Raw genomic sequence first — 14563 nt, forward strand, 5'->3', positions numbered from 1 at the left:
CTTTGAATTTTAAAAATTGGGTTGAAACAAAAAAAAATTATAGTCTCATATGGTTTCTAGTAGATGTCAAGGTGTTGACAGACATTTGCATCATGGAAATGTAAGTTAAGGCCATGATTATATTCCACCACACACCCAATAAGGCGAACTCAGTGACAGTTCCAAGTGCTAGAAAGGACATGGGACAATGGAGTGCTCACACTTCATTAGTGGGGATGTACACAGCCACTGTGGAAAGTAGCTTGACAGTTTCTTATAAACACACACTTATGAACCAACGGTTGTGTTCTTCAGTGTTTATCGCAGAGACCTAAAAACTTAATGTTCACACAAAATTAGATACGTAGCTATTCACAGCATCTGAATTCATGACAGCAAAACAGTGGAAACTCAAACGTCTGTCAACAGTGGAGAAACAACATGGTTCAGCCATACAAAATCCTAACACAACACACCCAACAACTTAGATGGATCTTAAAAGGCAATTTACTGAGTGAATGAAGGTTATATATGGTCTGATTCTAATTTAATAGCATTCGGGAAATGACAAAGTTATGGATGGAGGTTAAGTGATCGGTGGTTGCTATGGCTTTGGGTTGGGGGATGTGACATTTCCTAGTGTTGGCACAACAGTTTGGCATCCTAATTGTGGTGAACTTTTACATGTGGATATGTAAACAAAATTTTGTATATGTATACAAAATTCTTCAGAACTCTACATACCAAACCACACCATTTTAGCATATGCAAAAACTAGTAAGGTCCTGCCAGCTTGGTGGCACACGCCTGAAATCCCAGCAGCTCAAGAGGCTGAGGCAGGAAGAATTAGAGTTCAAAGCCAGCCTCAACAAATATGAAGCACTTATAGCAACTCAGTGAGACCCTGTCTCTAAATACAAAATAGGGCTGGGGATGTGGCTCAGTGATCAAGTGACCCTGAGTTCAATCACTGGTACGAAAAACAATAACTAGTAAAGTCCAAATAAGGTCTATAACTTATAGGCCTGGGATGTGGCTCAGTGATAAAATGCATGCTTAGTATGCACAAGGCCCTGAGTTTAATCTCTAGCACCAAAAAAACAAAAGCAATTATACTAATGTCATTTGAATTGGTTTTGTGTATTCTGGTTAAAATAATTGTCACTAAAGAGGCTGCATAAAGGCTACCCAGGAACATATATTTTGTAATTTCTTATGAATCTAAAATTCTTTCAAAACATTTTTTAGTAAAATCATATTTTGTAAATTACTTGATTCTACTTTAACCTTAAATATGAATTTACAGAATTAATATATTCCTTTTAAAATACATCAATAGAGCCTAAAATATGCTTGAGTTAATTATATGATACAAGATGAGCACGTAACACTCCTGAATTGTATATATGCATTAAAATTAGTGATTAAGACACCTCACTTTAAAATTATGGATAGTTGATTGTGGGAAGCCATTCTGACATGTGATTGGGTTGCTCCCATTAGGGGTCTGAGGTGCTCTGGCTGTGTCGAAGCTTTCCCGGCCCTTTCCTGATGAGAGAGCCCATCCGTGTGGGGGTGTGCCTGACCACTGACCCCGGGGACCCAATCACTGACCCTGACCTTGGAGTGCGGCCCCCCCCTCAACCTTCATTGGATGGAATTCTCCCCTGAATCTCTTGTTCCCCAATAAAGGGCTACTCCCAGGCGTGTTCTCTCTCTCTCTCTCTCCTGCTAGCCCTGAGTAATCCTTGCTGCCCTGCTGGGCGATTAGAGGAGGGAACCAGAGAGGGGAGCCGTCTCGGACCTAGCAATAGAAATAAGGTAACTGAGTCTGTGTGTTTTATTTTGATCTCATCTAGCTAACTTTATGCCTAGAACCTCATTAATGAAACCATTGTGCAGGCCGCGTGGTGGAGTTGATATTACTCAGGTTATCCTGTCTCAAAATGGACATCAAGTATGATGACTTTAGACTCGTGATAGCCCTCCAATAGACATCATTTTCATGAGACTTCTTTACTACATTGATTTTCTGAATTTGCTAAAGCATTCTCTATTGCAAGGCATGGTGGCACACGCCTGTAACCCCAGTGACTCCCAAGGCTAAGGCAGGATTACAATGTCAGTCTCAGCAACTTAGTATGACCCTGTCTCAAAAAAATAAAAAGGGCTGGGGATATAGCTAGTGGTAAAGTGCCCCTGGGTTAAATCCCCAGAATCCACTCCGCAAAAAGTCATTCTACATTTAATGTGTTCTTAAGTTTTATTTCTGTGTGCATTAATGACAGATATAAGAAGCAGAACATATTACTGAAATCTGCCCTATTCATTGCCATTTGAAATTCTTTCTTGTCCACAGTAAGATACCTGACAACTATTAAGGTTTTATTTCCAGGTAATGGCTTTTCTATGATCATTATGTTGCTACTATGAAGGAGTTCATTGATGGTCTCTTTTGATCACTAATGAGTTAAAGAGTTTTTATTTTCTCCTGGAAAGCCTTTCTAGTCTCCCTATTTATATTTATCTCATTATACACTTTTTTCAAGACTTTTCTGCCTTAAATGTTATCAGAGTATTTTTCTGTTTATTTTCACATACTATGTGAGGTAATTACTTAAGGCACTAGGACATTCTCTGTATTCAATAAACTTTCACCCCTGTGCAAATTCCACAATCTCCCAATGGTGAAAATCTATGAACAAGTTGCTCTATGCTAAATAATCATGTGTTAGAAGCACAGTAATGTTTAATGAGTTCAAAGTACTAACACAGTTTGCCCCTACATGAGTTTGCTTATATGCAATGAGTTGAGATTCTGTGCAAAGAATTGCTACTGTCATATTTTTGATGAAGCCTGACAGGACAGCAAGGTCCCCTAATAACTGAATGAGTAAAGTCTCTTCTCCCTTGTATGAATTCTTTGATATACACTAGGTGCATCATATAATGTAAAGACTGATTCATGTTGAGGGCATTCCCATACTGAGTTAATATGGTCCATCTCCTGTGTAAATTCCTTCATGGATGAGATGGAAGGTGTATAAAACTTATCCACCCTCATTCTACACAAAGAAGTCTGCCCTATGTGAAATCTTGGAATGTTACACAAAGACTTTTTCTACCTGAAGGCATTACCATGTTCATTATATTATTAGGGTTTGTTTCCATTATGTATTCGCTGATGTACGATGAGATTTCTCTTTGAAGAGAAGCCTTTCCCACATTCACTGCATACAAAGGGTTTCTCTCCAGTATGAGTTCGCTGGTGAACGACTAGGCGACTTTTCACAGTGAAGCCTTTACCACATTCATTACATGCATATGGTTTCTCTCCAGTATGAACTTGCTTGTGTAAACTGAGCTCGGTCTCCATGGAAAAGCCTTTTCCACATTCATTACATATGTAGGATTTCTCAGCTATATGAGTTTGGTGATGTACAACAAGATAGCGTTTCATGGTGAAGCCTTTTCCACATTCAGTGCATGTAAACGGTTTCTCACCAGTATGAGTCCGATGATGTACCACAAGATTGCTCTTGAAGGCAAAACCTTTTCCACATTGACTGCATATGTAGGGTTTCTCTCCAGTATGAGTTCGCTGATGTAACATCAGTCCACTATTCACAATGAACCCTTTCCCACATTCACTGCATTTGTAAGGTTTCTCTCCAGTATGAGTTCGCTGATGTACAATCAGTCGGCTCTTCAAGGGGAAGCCTTTCCCACATTCACTGCAGATGTAGGGTTTCTCTCCTGTATGAGTTCGCTGATGTATGATGAGCATGCTCTTCACAGTGAAGCCTTTTCCACATTCATTACATAGATAGGATTTCTCTACTGTATGGTTTCTCTGATGTACAATGAGATTACTCTTCCTGGGAAATCCTTTTCCGCATTCGTTACATACATAGGGTTTCTCCCCAGTATGAGTTCGCTGATGTTCAATCAGACGACTCTTCATGGTAAAGCCTTTCCCACACTCATTGCATATATATGGTTTCTCTCCTGTATGATTTCGCTGATGTATGATGACATAGTGCTTTGTGGTAAAGCCTTTCCCACATTCACTACAGATATAGGGTTTCTCTCCTGTATGAGTTCGCTGATGTATAATAAGCATGCTCTTCACAGTGAAGCCTTTTCCACACTCACTACACACATAGGACTTCTCTCCAGAATGGTTCCGCTGATGTACAATGAGATTACGCTTGCCCGGGAAGCCTTTTCCACATTCACTGCACACATAGGGTTTCTCTCCAGTATGAGTTCGCTGATGTTCAATCAATCGGCTCTTCATAGTAAAGACTTTTCCACATTCACCGCATATACAGGACTTCTCTCTTTTATGAATTCTCTGATGTTCATTGAGCCTGGACTTTCTGGAGAATACTCTGGCACACATATTGCATCCATAGGGTTTCTCTCCTGTATGTACCCTCTCGTGATCAGTGAGCTGAGACTTCTTGAAGAAGGCTTTCCCACATTCACTGCACACATGGGTTTTCTCTATTTCATGGATTCTCTGATGCTTAATGACTTGGGACTTATCACTAATGGCTTTTCCGCTTACAGGTAACTTAACTGCAGAATGGAATTCCTCATACGTCTCTTTCAGAAATGATTTCACATTTCCCTTAAATTTAGTAGAGTTCTTAACGCCATAGTTTTTATTTTGGTTGACTAAACTTAAATTTGACTTCAAATTCCTTATATATACCTCAGTCCTATAATGATTTTCTTTGAAAGGAAAATGACTTTTGCTTTGAAGTTCATATTTTTTTATAATCTTCAGCATTCTTTGATTTTCTGAGTGACCCTGAAGATGATCAACTTTGTCATTTTCTAGGAAACAAGAGAACAATGAATCCTTCATAACTTCTGTGGAAAACATCTTAGAAGAGTACTTGCCTCGCATGAGAGAAGCCCTAGGTTCAATACCCAGCACTGTAAGTTTAAAAGAAAAAATGCATGGAGGAGATACACTGAGGCAGACATAAATTATGACCTGGTTTGGACTAGAAGTGATACTGAATGCAAAACAGTCCTTTCTAGTTATGAGAGTCAACAGAAGCAGACCTTTAAGGTCTACATGTGTAGAAAGAACTTTATAACATGCAAGATGCCACCAGCATGAACAGGATGGTGAGATGGTGCTTTTTTAAATACCTTTATTTTATTTATTTTTGTGGTGCTGAGGACCAAACCCAGTGCCTCACACATGCTAGGCAAATGCTCCACCACTGAGCTACAAACCGACTCCAGCAAGATGGGTTTTTTGTGGAAGGAAGATGATTCCTTTCCTCAGAAACTGGAAAGCCACAGGCCAGCTGCCATAGAGGAAAGTAAAACAGGTAGGACTAAAGTACATATTAGGCAATATTAAGCAAGATATCAATTGAGAGTCTCATTTAGAGAACAAAGAAAGCTCAATCATGGTACAAAGACCAAATTTAAAGATTAGAAAAACAGCACATAAAACAGAAAAACTATTGAAGAACCCTCAGAATGGGGGAAAAGCAGCTAAGGAATCATCTAAATTCACAAGAAGCTCAAGTTATAGTGAGGACACGATATACATGGTGGGTCTGGATGTTCAGAAGAGGAACTGGTCATTCCCAATGGAACAGGAAAGCAGAAATCAGAAGACAGATGATGATTTCATGGATCTCTCTATGGAACGTGGTCTGGAAGGTGGAATTCCAAAGAACAGGTAGAGACACTGTGACAGGTATAAAAAGGGGTAAGAGAAAAAAGTAATTTAAAACGGCAGGGTGATAGAAGCCAAGGAAGAACAAAATTAGGCAAAACAAACAAAAAGCAAGATGAAATGGGCAAGTATCAGATCTCCAAAGACAACAAAAGGATAGACTTCCCTCTCAAGACCTAAAGAAACATTCTGAGATGGGGAAAGAGATCCATGCAAGCTGTGTTTCTGTATACTCAGATCCCATGTGTCTTTTTCTGACCAATTAGAATAAGATTCTGTGCTGAAACATCTTGCAGTTCTCACCTGGACAGACCCAAGTGTGCATTTCATCTTCTGTCCAAGGTTCTTCCCCTTGTTCCAACTTGGAAAGAGCATCTGGCTTGCTGACTGGATACCCTGTTTGTGGGAAGTGAGAAAAGACTTGCACACAGCTATAGGCTGAGATGTGTCAACATGGGAGAGGTTATGTTCAAGGATTAGACAGCTTTCCCAACTGCAAAGCAGAGGCTTTTCTCTCAGGAGAGAGCACATTAGACCCTCTTGTCTGGATCCAAGAGTCTACCAGGAAAAACCACTACAGAGGCTCTGGCTCATTAAGTAGCTATTAAAGGAAAAACCACAGACTTGAACCCTCTGCGCTACACAGGGCAGCCATCCTCACCCACTGACACCAGATTGCTGTAGTTCTCCAACATCACGTCCCGGTACAGGTCCTTCTGCCCAGGGCCCAGGAGCCGCCACTCCTCCCGAGTGAATGCCACAGCCACATCCTCCAGTGTCAGCAACTCCTGTAATGACAGAACCCTAATTAATCTGAGGGTTGTTATTTACTGATTCACAAAGAGTGAAAAGGAAGTTGTGCTGCTCATAATAATGTATATTGGCTGAATATATAAGCCTACTGTATTTTTAATACATAGTCATAGAATCAATCTCCAGATATTCTACAATACTGTGCAGTGAGCTATTCACCCAACTAAGTATTTCAGCATCTATTGACAATCAAAATATTAAATACTGCTGTGGATGTGGCTCACTGGGTAGAGTGTTTGCCTGACCTGCCCCAAACCCTGGGTTCAACCCCAATACCACAAAAAAGAAAGAAAGAAAAATTAAAGGCTGGTGACATCCAGACATATACTATAGATTTCTGTATGTGAGTCTTCCTGACTAACACCAGAGTAAAACATGGAAGAGATGCCAGAACTTCAGGACACTATATTAAGTGTTTAATTACAGAATGCAACAACAACAAAAAGAAATATACATCAAGTGTAAGAATTGTTATAGACTGATCAAATTTGAAAAAATTATTTTTTGAAAATATATGTATTAAATACATGTATACATAAGAATGCACCCCCACACACACACACACACCCCTATATATCCATATATCTGCTTACAGAAAGGTTAAATTAGACAAACTGAAAAAATAATGAACTGGAATGTGCATTTTAAAAAATAAATAATCAGCTGGTACAGTTGTACTCACCTATAATTCCAGGAACTTGGAGGCTGAGGCAGAAAGATCTCAAATTGAAGGCCAGCCTCAGCAACTTAGCAAGGTCCTAAACAACTTAGCAAGACCCCGTTTCAAAATTAAATTTTTTTTAAAAAAAGGGCTGGGGATGTGGTTCAGTGGTTAAGGGCCCTTGGGTTTTATCCTTGGTATCAAAATAAATAAATAAATAACCAAAAATGAAGCAGAAAGCCAAGCATGGTGGTGTGCACCTGTCATCTCAGCTACTTAGGAAGTCAAGATGGGAGGGCTTTATGAGCCCACAAGTTTAAGGCCAGCAGAGACACAAAAGGCAAATTTAATAAATATGGAGAACAGTGAGACATAAACCTACACATAATTCATACTGAAATAGAAAAAATATACAAAGATCTGAAGAGTAAGCAATTTTCAGAACTGATAAAACATGCCACAACCAGAGTTAGTTATATTAACCACAAAGCCAAGCCAGAAATCTGCATTCAGATAGAAACTACGTAACACTAATGCAAATGTAAAATTATGACAACACTAGAAAAACATTACTACAAAGAAAAGATAACATGTACTGACAGGTGACTTCTCCACAAATAGGGTGCAATCCAGAGAAGTGTACAGTAGCCTCTTCATGTGGCAAAGCAGCCTAGCCCTGACTGCCACTGGAGAAGGAACTGGGACTGCTTGTCCACTGAACTGCATTCTTCTGTCTCAACATGGCTTGCAATCATAGAGCAGTATGGGAAATTGAGATGGGGAAGCCTAGGGGAAAACCGAAGACATTTTATCCCAATGTCATTGCAGAGATTATTACACAGAAAAGAAAGCAGACTTGGTAGAGGCCACAAAAAGTTCTTTTAAAAAGATGAAATCTTGCAATGTTGTCCAAGCTGGCCTCAAATGATACTCTCTCTTACCTCGGCCTCCTAAGCAGCTGGGACTACAAGTCACTGTCCCTGGTTTAAGGCTACAATTTTTTTCCCCCAATACTGGGAATTGAGCCCAAGGCACTCTACCACTGAACTACATCCCAGCCCTTTTTACTTCTTTATTTTTTTTATTTTGAGTTAGGGTCTTCCTAAGTTGCCAATCATCCTACTTCAGCCTCCCAAGTCGCCAGCATTACAGGCGTGTGGCACCACACCCAAGGAGGATGCAAGTTCTTTATTTTTAAGCTGTAGGTGGACACAATACCTTTATTTTATTTATTTAACTTTCCTCTTTTTTTTTTAATGTGGTGCTGAGGCTCAAACCCAGTGTCTCACACATGCCAGGAAAGTGCTCTACCACTGAGCAACAACCCCAGTCTCTGGAAGTTCTTAACGCTGCTGTTCTTATCACATTCTGAATTATTTCACATGAAACAAATCCACTTAGAAAATACACAAGCCAAAAATCATATAAACAACCCCTATTAAGCTAAGAAAAAAAGATTTTTAATGTATAAATAAGAACAGGCATTTCATAAAAGAAAAAAGTCCAACTAACCAACAAATATACAAAAGACTTCAACTCTACATGTAACAAGGAAAATGAAAATGTAAAATAAGTAAAAAGAATATTAGGACACTCAGAAGATTGAAAATTATGTTTTTTCTTTGCTTCTTTCTTTCCTTTCTTTGTGTGTGTGTGTGTGTGTGTGTGTGTGTGTGTTACTAGGGATTGAACTTAGGGTTGCTCTCTACCACTAAACTATCACCAGCCCTTTTTATTTATTTTATTTTGAGATAAGGTCTTATCTAAGTTTCCCAGTCTGGCCTTGAATTTGTGACCTTGTGTGCCACCACACTCTACGAGCTATGAAACTTGGTAACATCATTAAGTATTACTTAAGGCATGAATGACACCACATATCACTTATTGTATAGTAGGCACTCATCTAAATGCTTTATTTACATTAACTCATATTTTGTAGTCTGAGTATAATCAAATATAATTTTATATGGTGAACATTCTTCATTTGATCGCAGCTGTTATTCCTTTACATCTTTAAATTATATCATTGTAGACCAATAGGTTATGTTCTTTTGAGTGTGATCCCATTGGTGCAAAAAATGTATAAATTTAATACATGTGCTTATGTACACAAACGTGTACATAAATATACACATATTTGTAAACATACATACATATGTAGACAAAACATATGTTTGGTGACAGTTAAGTAACTACCAAACATTTGCTAAACCAGTATGAGGAACTTAGGAAATTACAATGCAGTTAGGGAATTTTTTTTTTTTCTTTCAGATGAGGGTGGACTCACTACACCGTCCAGGCTGACATTGAACTCCTGTGCTCAATTGATTATTCCACCTCAGCCTTCTGAGTGACTGGGACTTCACCCCCTTGCCCAGCTGAAAAGAGAATTTACTTTCTGTTAATACATATGTCAGTGTTGAAATTTTGTTCTCTAAAATGTATAAGTTATTTCGTTACAAAAAATAAAAGTAGGTAAGAAATTTGGAAGTAGAGGGTTCTGTATGTTGAGATGACAATCACTGAAGAACCCAACAACTCAGGCATTTATCAAACAATATTTCTTAAAACTCCCAAATGCTAAATCTGTACTTAAACACCAGTTCAGCTACCTGTTCAGGACAGGTGAACCCTTTCCATTTCCAAGGCCCCTCTTTATTCCTGGATAAACTGAGTCCTCTGAGTGGCCCTCATAAATTGTGTCCCCAGTTAGCTTGGTCTATTCCCACAGGAGTCCCTGAGGAACCTTACCATAAACAATAGAAAACATACCCTTGTGTATATATAAAGAATACTGTTCAGTGTCCACCCATCACCTCTAGAAAGACCATCGAATTCTTCCTAATACCTGAATGCCATGAAACAGTGACATCAGGGATGATGCTGGGGCTCAGGGGCAGAGTGCTTGGCTAGACTGCAGGAGGCACTGGGTTTGATCCCCAGCACCACATTAAAAAAAAAAAAAAAAAAAAAAAAGAACATGCTCTGTCCATCCCCGACTAAAAAATAGAAAAAGAAAACCAGTGACACCACCCCCCCAGAACCGGTGTGCTTACTTCTGGCAATCACTGTTTCTTATAACTCAGCGCCATTCCCCTGTGGTGGTGGCTGTCAGTTAACGCCGCCACGACATCCTTTTGATCCACACACGTCATTCCACCAGTCACTCGGTGGGAATCATAAGACCATCAGAGTCCCACGATGCCACGATGTCGGAGTGTCTCCCGAGACACATTCTGATAAAATCTCAGGCATTTACAAATCTACGAGCAAATATAAGGCAGTCTGAATAAAACAAGAAAAGGTCACCTGAACGCTGCTCATTTTCTTCTGTGGGGTAAGAGGCTAACTTCCGCGTGGGCCCCGCTGTCCTGGCGAGCAGTCCCCGTCACAGGAAGGGTGTCGGGTCCGGGATGCCTCCTCCCTCGCGTCCTGCGGCAGGGCCTGCGGGGTGGAGAGCGACGCCTCAGCTCCCGGCCGAGTCCCGTTCTCCGGGGACTCAGCCCGCCTGCGGCTGCGTGGGACAACTCCGCGTTCCCGAGGAGGCGCCCACGGGGACCGGCCGCAGGGGCAGACGGCGGCCCAGTGCTGCACCCCGACCTCAACAGGAAAGCCAGGCGCACGCCGAGGAAGGACGGAGAAAGGCCCAGCCCACGGGGTCACTCACGCCCACAGGAACCTGACGGCGGACACTCGCGACCGCGACCCACAAGACGTCAAAAAACTCCACTCTGCAGCGCCCTGAGCCGCCCTGAGCCTTCCTCCGCTCCTCAGCCCGGCTCCCCGGCGTCCGGAGGTGGCCGCTCGGCGGGGCGCCAGGCTGAGCGCCGGACCCGCGCCCGCCCGCGTCCTCGGCCGCCTGCCCGGGCCAGACCTCCTGCCCGCAGGCGGAGCGCCCGAGCCCTGCCCCGGGCCTCCCGGCAGCCGCCGGCTCCGCCTTCCAATCTCCCACGTGCGGAGCCCGCCCGCCGGCGGCGCAGGGAACTCCCTTCTCACCCTCTCCAGGGCCCCACACCGACTGACCAGGGCCAGAACTTACTTCCCCGAACTTCCTGCGCTTCCGTTCCGCCTGGAAATGACCAGGACCAGCGGCCGCGGCGTTTCCATGGAGAACCGACCGCGGACCGCGAGCTTCCGGCTCTGCCCTGTGACGTCAGGGCCCGCGCCGCAGCCGCCTGGTTGCCCTGGGCCCCGCCATCTTTGGACACCTTCCGTACAGCTTCCGGGACCCTCTGGCGCCGCTGCGACCGTCTCCAGGCAGAGTGCTGAGGCCCTGGCGGGGAATGGAGAGTGTCAGAGGCTCGAGCTCACACAAGGCCAGCACGGCTATGGGCAGCTCTTCTCCACGACGACACGCAGCCCAAACCTGGAAGGTCTGGCCGGCGCTTTCCCGAAGGCGCCGCTTCCGCCCCCCGGGGCCAGGGCGGCCGGCGGGATCTTCAAACGGCTTTAGGGCGCCTCAGTCACCGTTTCTGACGCGAACGCTTCCGAGACCGTGCTGGCCCGGAGCTGGCGGTGCCGTTAGGGAGCGACCTGGGGGTCCCGCCGCAGGGGAGCGGCTCCGGGGAACCCCGTCGTGGGTCTCCGACTTCCCCGGCTCAGATGGGCCTCCTCGGTGGATCCACCCGACTCGCCTGTTCACACTGCCTGCCTGTCTTGACGCTGGCTTCACCGGGACTCCACCTAGGACAGGGCGAGGACTCTAGAAAACAGGGACGCGGGAGGTGGTTTAGAGGACACAGAAACGTATTTTCATTTGATACCAACTGGAATTACGTGTGCAGTCAGCAGCGGCACATGCCTCTAGTCCACCTGTTAGGCTAACCTCAGTGACCCAGTGAGACCTAGTACTGGGGGGCATGTTGCTCAGCTGGTAAAGCAACCTGGGTTCAATCCCCAGTAGTAGGAAACAGGGAGAGAGAGACGCCTGGGGAGTCAGCTCGGTGTAGAGGGCTTGGGGAGCATTCCTGAGGCCCCACGAAGAAAGTGGGGAGAAAGCAAACATGGACCCATTACAGCAAAGAACCAAGATTTCAGTCATGCACATACTCCGACTTCTGGTTTGGAAAAGCCCACCAAGGGTAACCAAATATGGATTACACAGATCAGAAAAATAAGCAGGACACTCGTTTCAGAAATCGCATGGAAGAGGCAAGTCAAGAGTATCAAATCGGCATGTTCATTTGAGCGCATCTGCGATATTTGTGACATCTGTGATATTCTACTTCTAAAATGTACTCGTTTTCTTCCTGCTGTAGTAAGTTAATTTTCCCACAGTTCTGACCTCACGTTTGGGGGACACTTTTTTCAATATCCAACCTCTGTCTGTGGACACATTCTTTTATGTTCCCAAGGGGAAAGATGAACGCAGCATCCTTTGGGAAGTGTGAATGCGGTGGGGACCGCGTGCAGGTCCCTAGGAGTAGCCCTCATCCGAGAGAGGAACTGACCTCCACGATCTACACGCTGAACCTATACAGATGCCCACATCTAAACCAGTCCCATTTCCATGTCCTTAAAACACTGGCCCCTCACCTTACCAGTGACAGCATCCACCCTTGGAGGGGGAAAGCCTTGGTGCTGGGCAGGGGGATCCTTTGGTCTCCTGGGTTGATTCCTTTTCGCTGGCTCCTGGAGGATTGTCAAAAACAAGACGACAAAACAAAAAAGCGCGTGTCTTTGGTAGTTCCACCATGCGGCCAGCGCAATGGTTTCATTAATGAGGTTCTTGGCATAAAAGTTAGCTAGCAGAGATCGAAATAAAACACACAGACTCAGTTACCTGATTTCTATTGCCAGGTCCCAGAGGGCTCCCCTCTCTGGTTCCCACCTCTAGCTGCCCAGCAGGGCAGCGAGGATTACTCTGGGCTAGCAGGAGAGAGAGAGCGAACACGCCTGGGAGTAGCCTTTTATTGGGGAACAAGAGATTCAGGGGAGAATTCCATCCAATGAAGGTTGAGGGGGGACCGCACTCCAAGGTCAGGGTCAGTGATTGGGCCCCCGGGGTCAGTGGTCACGCACACCCACACACGGACGGGTTCTCTCATCAGGAGAGGGCCGGGAAAGCTCCGACACAGCCAGAGCCCTCAGACCCAGACCGGGAGTCACCCAGTCACGTGTGAAAATGGCTCCCCACAGGTAGTTACCTTACCAGGGTGCCATTTGGAACGCTGTAGACGGTAAGAATGCCTCCGCCATCACGAGGGTGGACTCGGACCTTAAGTACCAAACCGAATTTGGAGCACCAGGTAAACGTGGCCTCAGACATAAGATGACCAGCATCCAACGTGGGAGCCTCAACCCACCCTCTCCAGGAGCCCGGGCCTCCGGGGGTCCCGCTGCAGGGGAGCACAGGCACTGCACGGAGACCCTGGGACGCCCCCCCTCCCCGCGTCACCGCCTCCCTCCGTGCCGGAGCCCCGCGTGCAGCGGACCGAGCCTCGACCACCAGCGCCCCCGACCGCGGGTCTCTCGTTCCTTAACCTCCCCGGGACCCCTGTCCAGTGACCACCAGGCCCAGCACCAACCCAGACTCCCATGACGCGCCCTTGCCGCCACGTCCAGGCCGACTGGACCCGTGTCCCTGTCTCTTCAGCGGCCACGCCGGTGTACACAGGTCCCCACAGGGCTGCCTGCACCCAGACGCTATGGGCAGGTGTCACTGAGAAGTGTCAGGACCTGGGGCCACACGCCCGACGCACACTTGGCGGATAGGAGCGGGTGTTGTGCTCCGAGTCGTCCGAGGACTGAAGGTTCTCCATTCAGCAAATAGAGTCTTCTGGGAGAGATTCCCAGCCTTTAGGGAGAGACTCAAGGGTACTCAGGAGGGCCTCCAGCTTGGAAGTGCCCCTGGAGGACCAGCAAGGTTTGCACAAGGCGCAATGGCTGACAGGAGTCACAGAGGCAGCTGTCAGAGTGGACCAAAGCTGCTGGCGTTTTGTGTGTCCGTCAGGGAATGGAGAGAATCATAGGTCAAATCTAGGGCACTCCAGTGCCAGTGAAGACCAGTGCCCAAGCACAACCGAAGAGAGGGATGAGGTTTCAGATGTAATTGGATTATTTCCTCAAAAACACAAAAATTGTAAATGGAGCACACGAAAGTATTAAACAGCTAATGCAGTTTTCCTTTGGGAAACAGCATGCTTAAATATCAGCTATGGCCAGGGTGAAGCTGTAAAGGATTTAAGTTGGCATTGCCTTCTAAAGACACAATCTGAAATTGTCTCATTAAATTCTATTTACCTGGGATGCCAGCCTCTGAAGTGAATTCACAGTCTGGTTCTCAAGGAGGCCTGGGCAGCCCATTTGGGGACTCTGGCTGTCAGTTCAGGTAGTAACACGCTGGACAGGCTGATTCACAGTGGTGAGCAGAGCCGCTCAAGTGTGGGCAGAGCATCCGT

The 14563-nt window shown here is 45.1% G+C and overlaps 1 protein-coding gene across 14 annotated transcripts; it reads right to left on the bottom strand.

The window, feature by feature from the left end:
• Positions 1–1804: 1804 nt before the first annotated feature.
• On the bottom strand, positions 1805–12889 carry LOC308638109 (uncharacterized protein). 14 transcript variants are annotated; one of them, XM_081275140.1, is made up of 8 exons: positions 10473–10634; positions 10220–10399; positions 7764–7949; positions 7185–7260; positions 6351–6477; positions 5993–6085; positions 5559–5701; positions 1805–4824 (listed from the first exon to the last, which is right to left on the bottom strand). In XM_081275140.1, the coding sequence occupies exon 8, from the start codon at positions 4775–4777 to the stop codon at positions 3134–3136; it is 1644 nt and encodes a 547-aa protein (XP_081131266.1). In that variant the 5' UTR covers positions 4778–4824; positions 5559–5701; positions 5993–6085; positions 6351–6477; positions 7185–7260; positions 7764–7949; positions 10220–10399; positions 10473–10634; the 3' UTR covers positions 1805–3133. The 14 variants fall into 14 exon arrangements, 13 of the variants coding, with proteins under 13 accessions (XP_081131266.1, XP_081131269.1, XP_081131270.1 ...); XM_081275143.1 differs by lacking the exons at positions 5559–5701; positions 7185–7260; positions 10473–10634 and adding exons at positions 11203–11436; positions 11530–12887 and having other exon boundaries at positions 10220–10426; XM_081275144.1 differs by lacking the exons at positions 5559–5701; positions 7185–7260 and adding an exon at positions 10843–11196 and having other exon boundaries at positions 10473–10607.
• Positions 12890–14563: the final 1674 nt, after the last annotated feature.

This window comes from Spermophilus citellus (assembly GCF_964194105.1).
Source record: "Spermophilus citellus genome assembly, chromosome: 18".
In the NCBI taxonomy this organism is placed as follows: Eukaryota; Metazoa; Chordata; class Mammalia; order Rodentia; family Sciuridae; genus Spermophilus; species Spermophilus citellus.

What these genes read in the sequence shown, in the direction of transcription:
- LOC308638109 (XM_081275143.1), bottom strand. Translation starts at nt 7,889, where the DNA reads ATGCAGTTCAGTGGACAAGCAGTCCCAGTTCCTTCTCCAGTGGCAGTC. An exon ending in CAGCAATCTGGTGTCAGTGG is followed by an intron (nt 6,086 to 6,350) that starts GTGAGGATGGCT and finishes TCCCACAAACAG; the next exon opens with GGTATCCAGTCAGCAAGCCA. An exon ending in GCACACTTGGGTCTGTCCAG is followed by an intron (nt 4,825 to 5,992) that starts GTGAGAACTGCA and finishes CTTGTTTCCTAG; the next exon opens with AAAATGACAAAGTTGATCAT.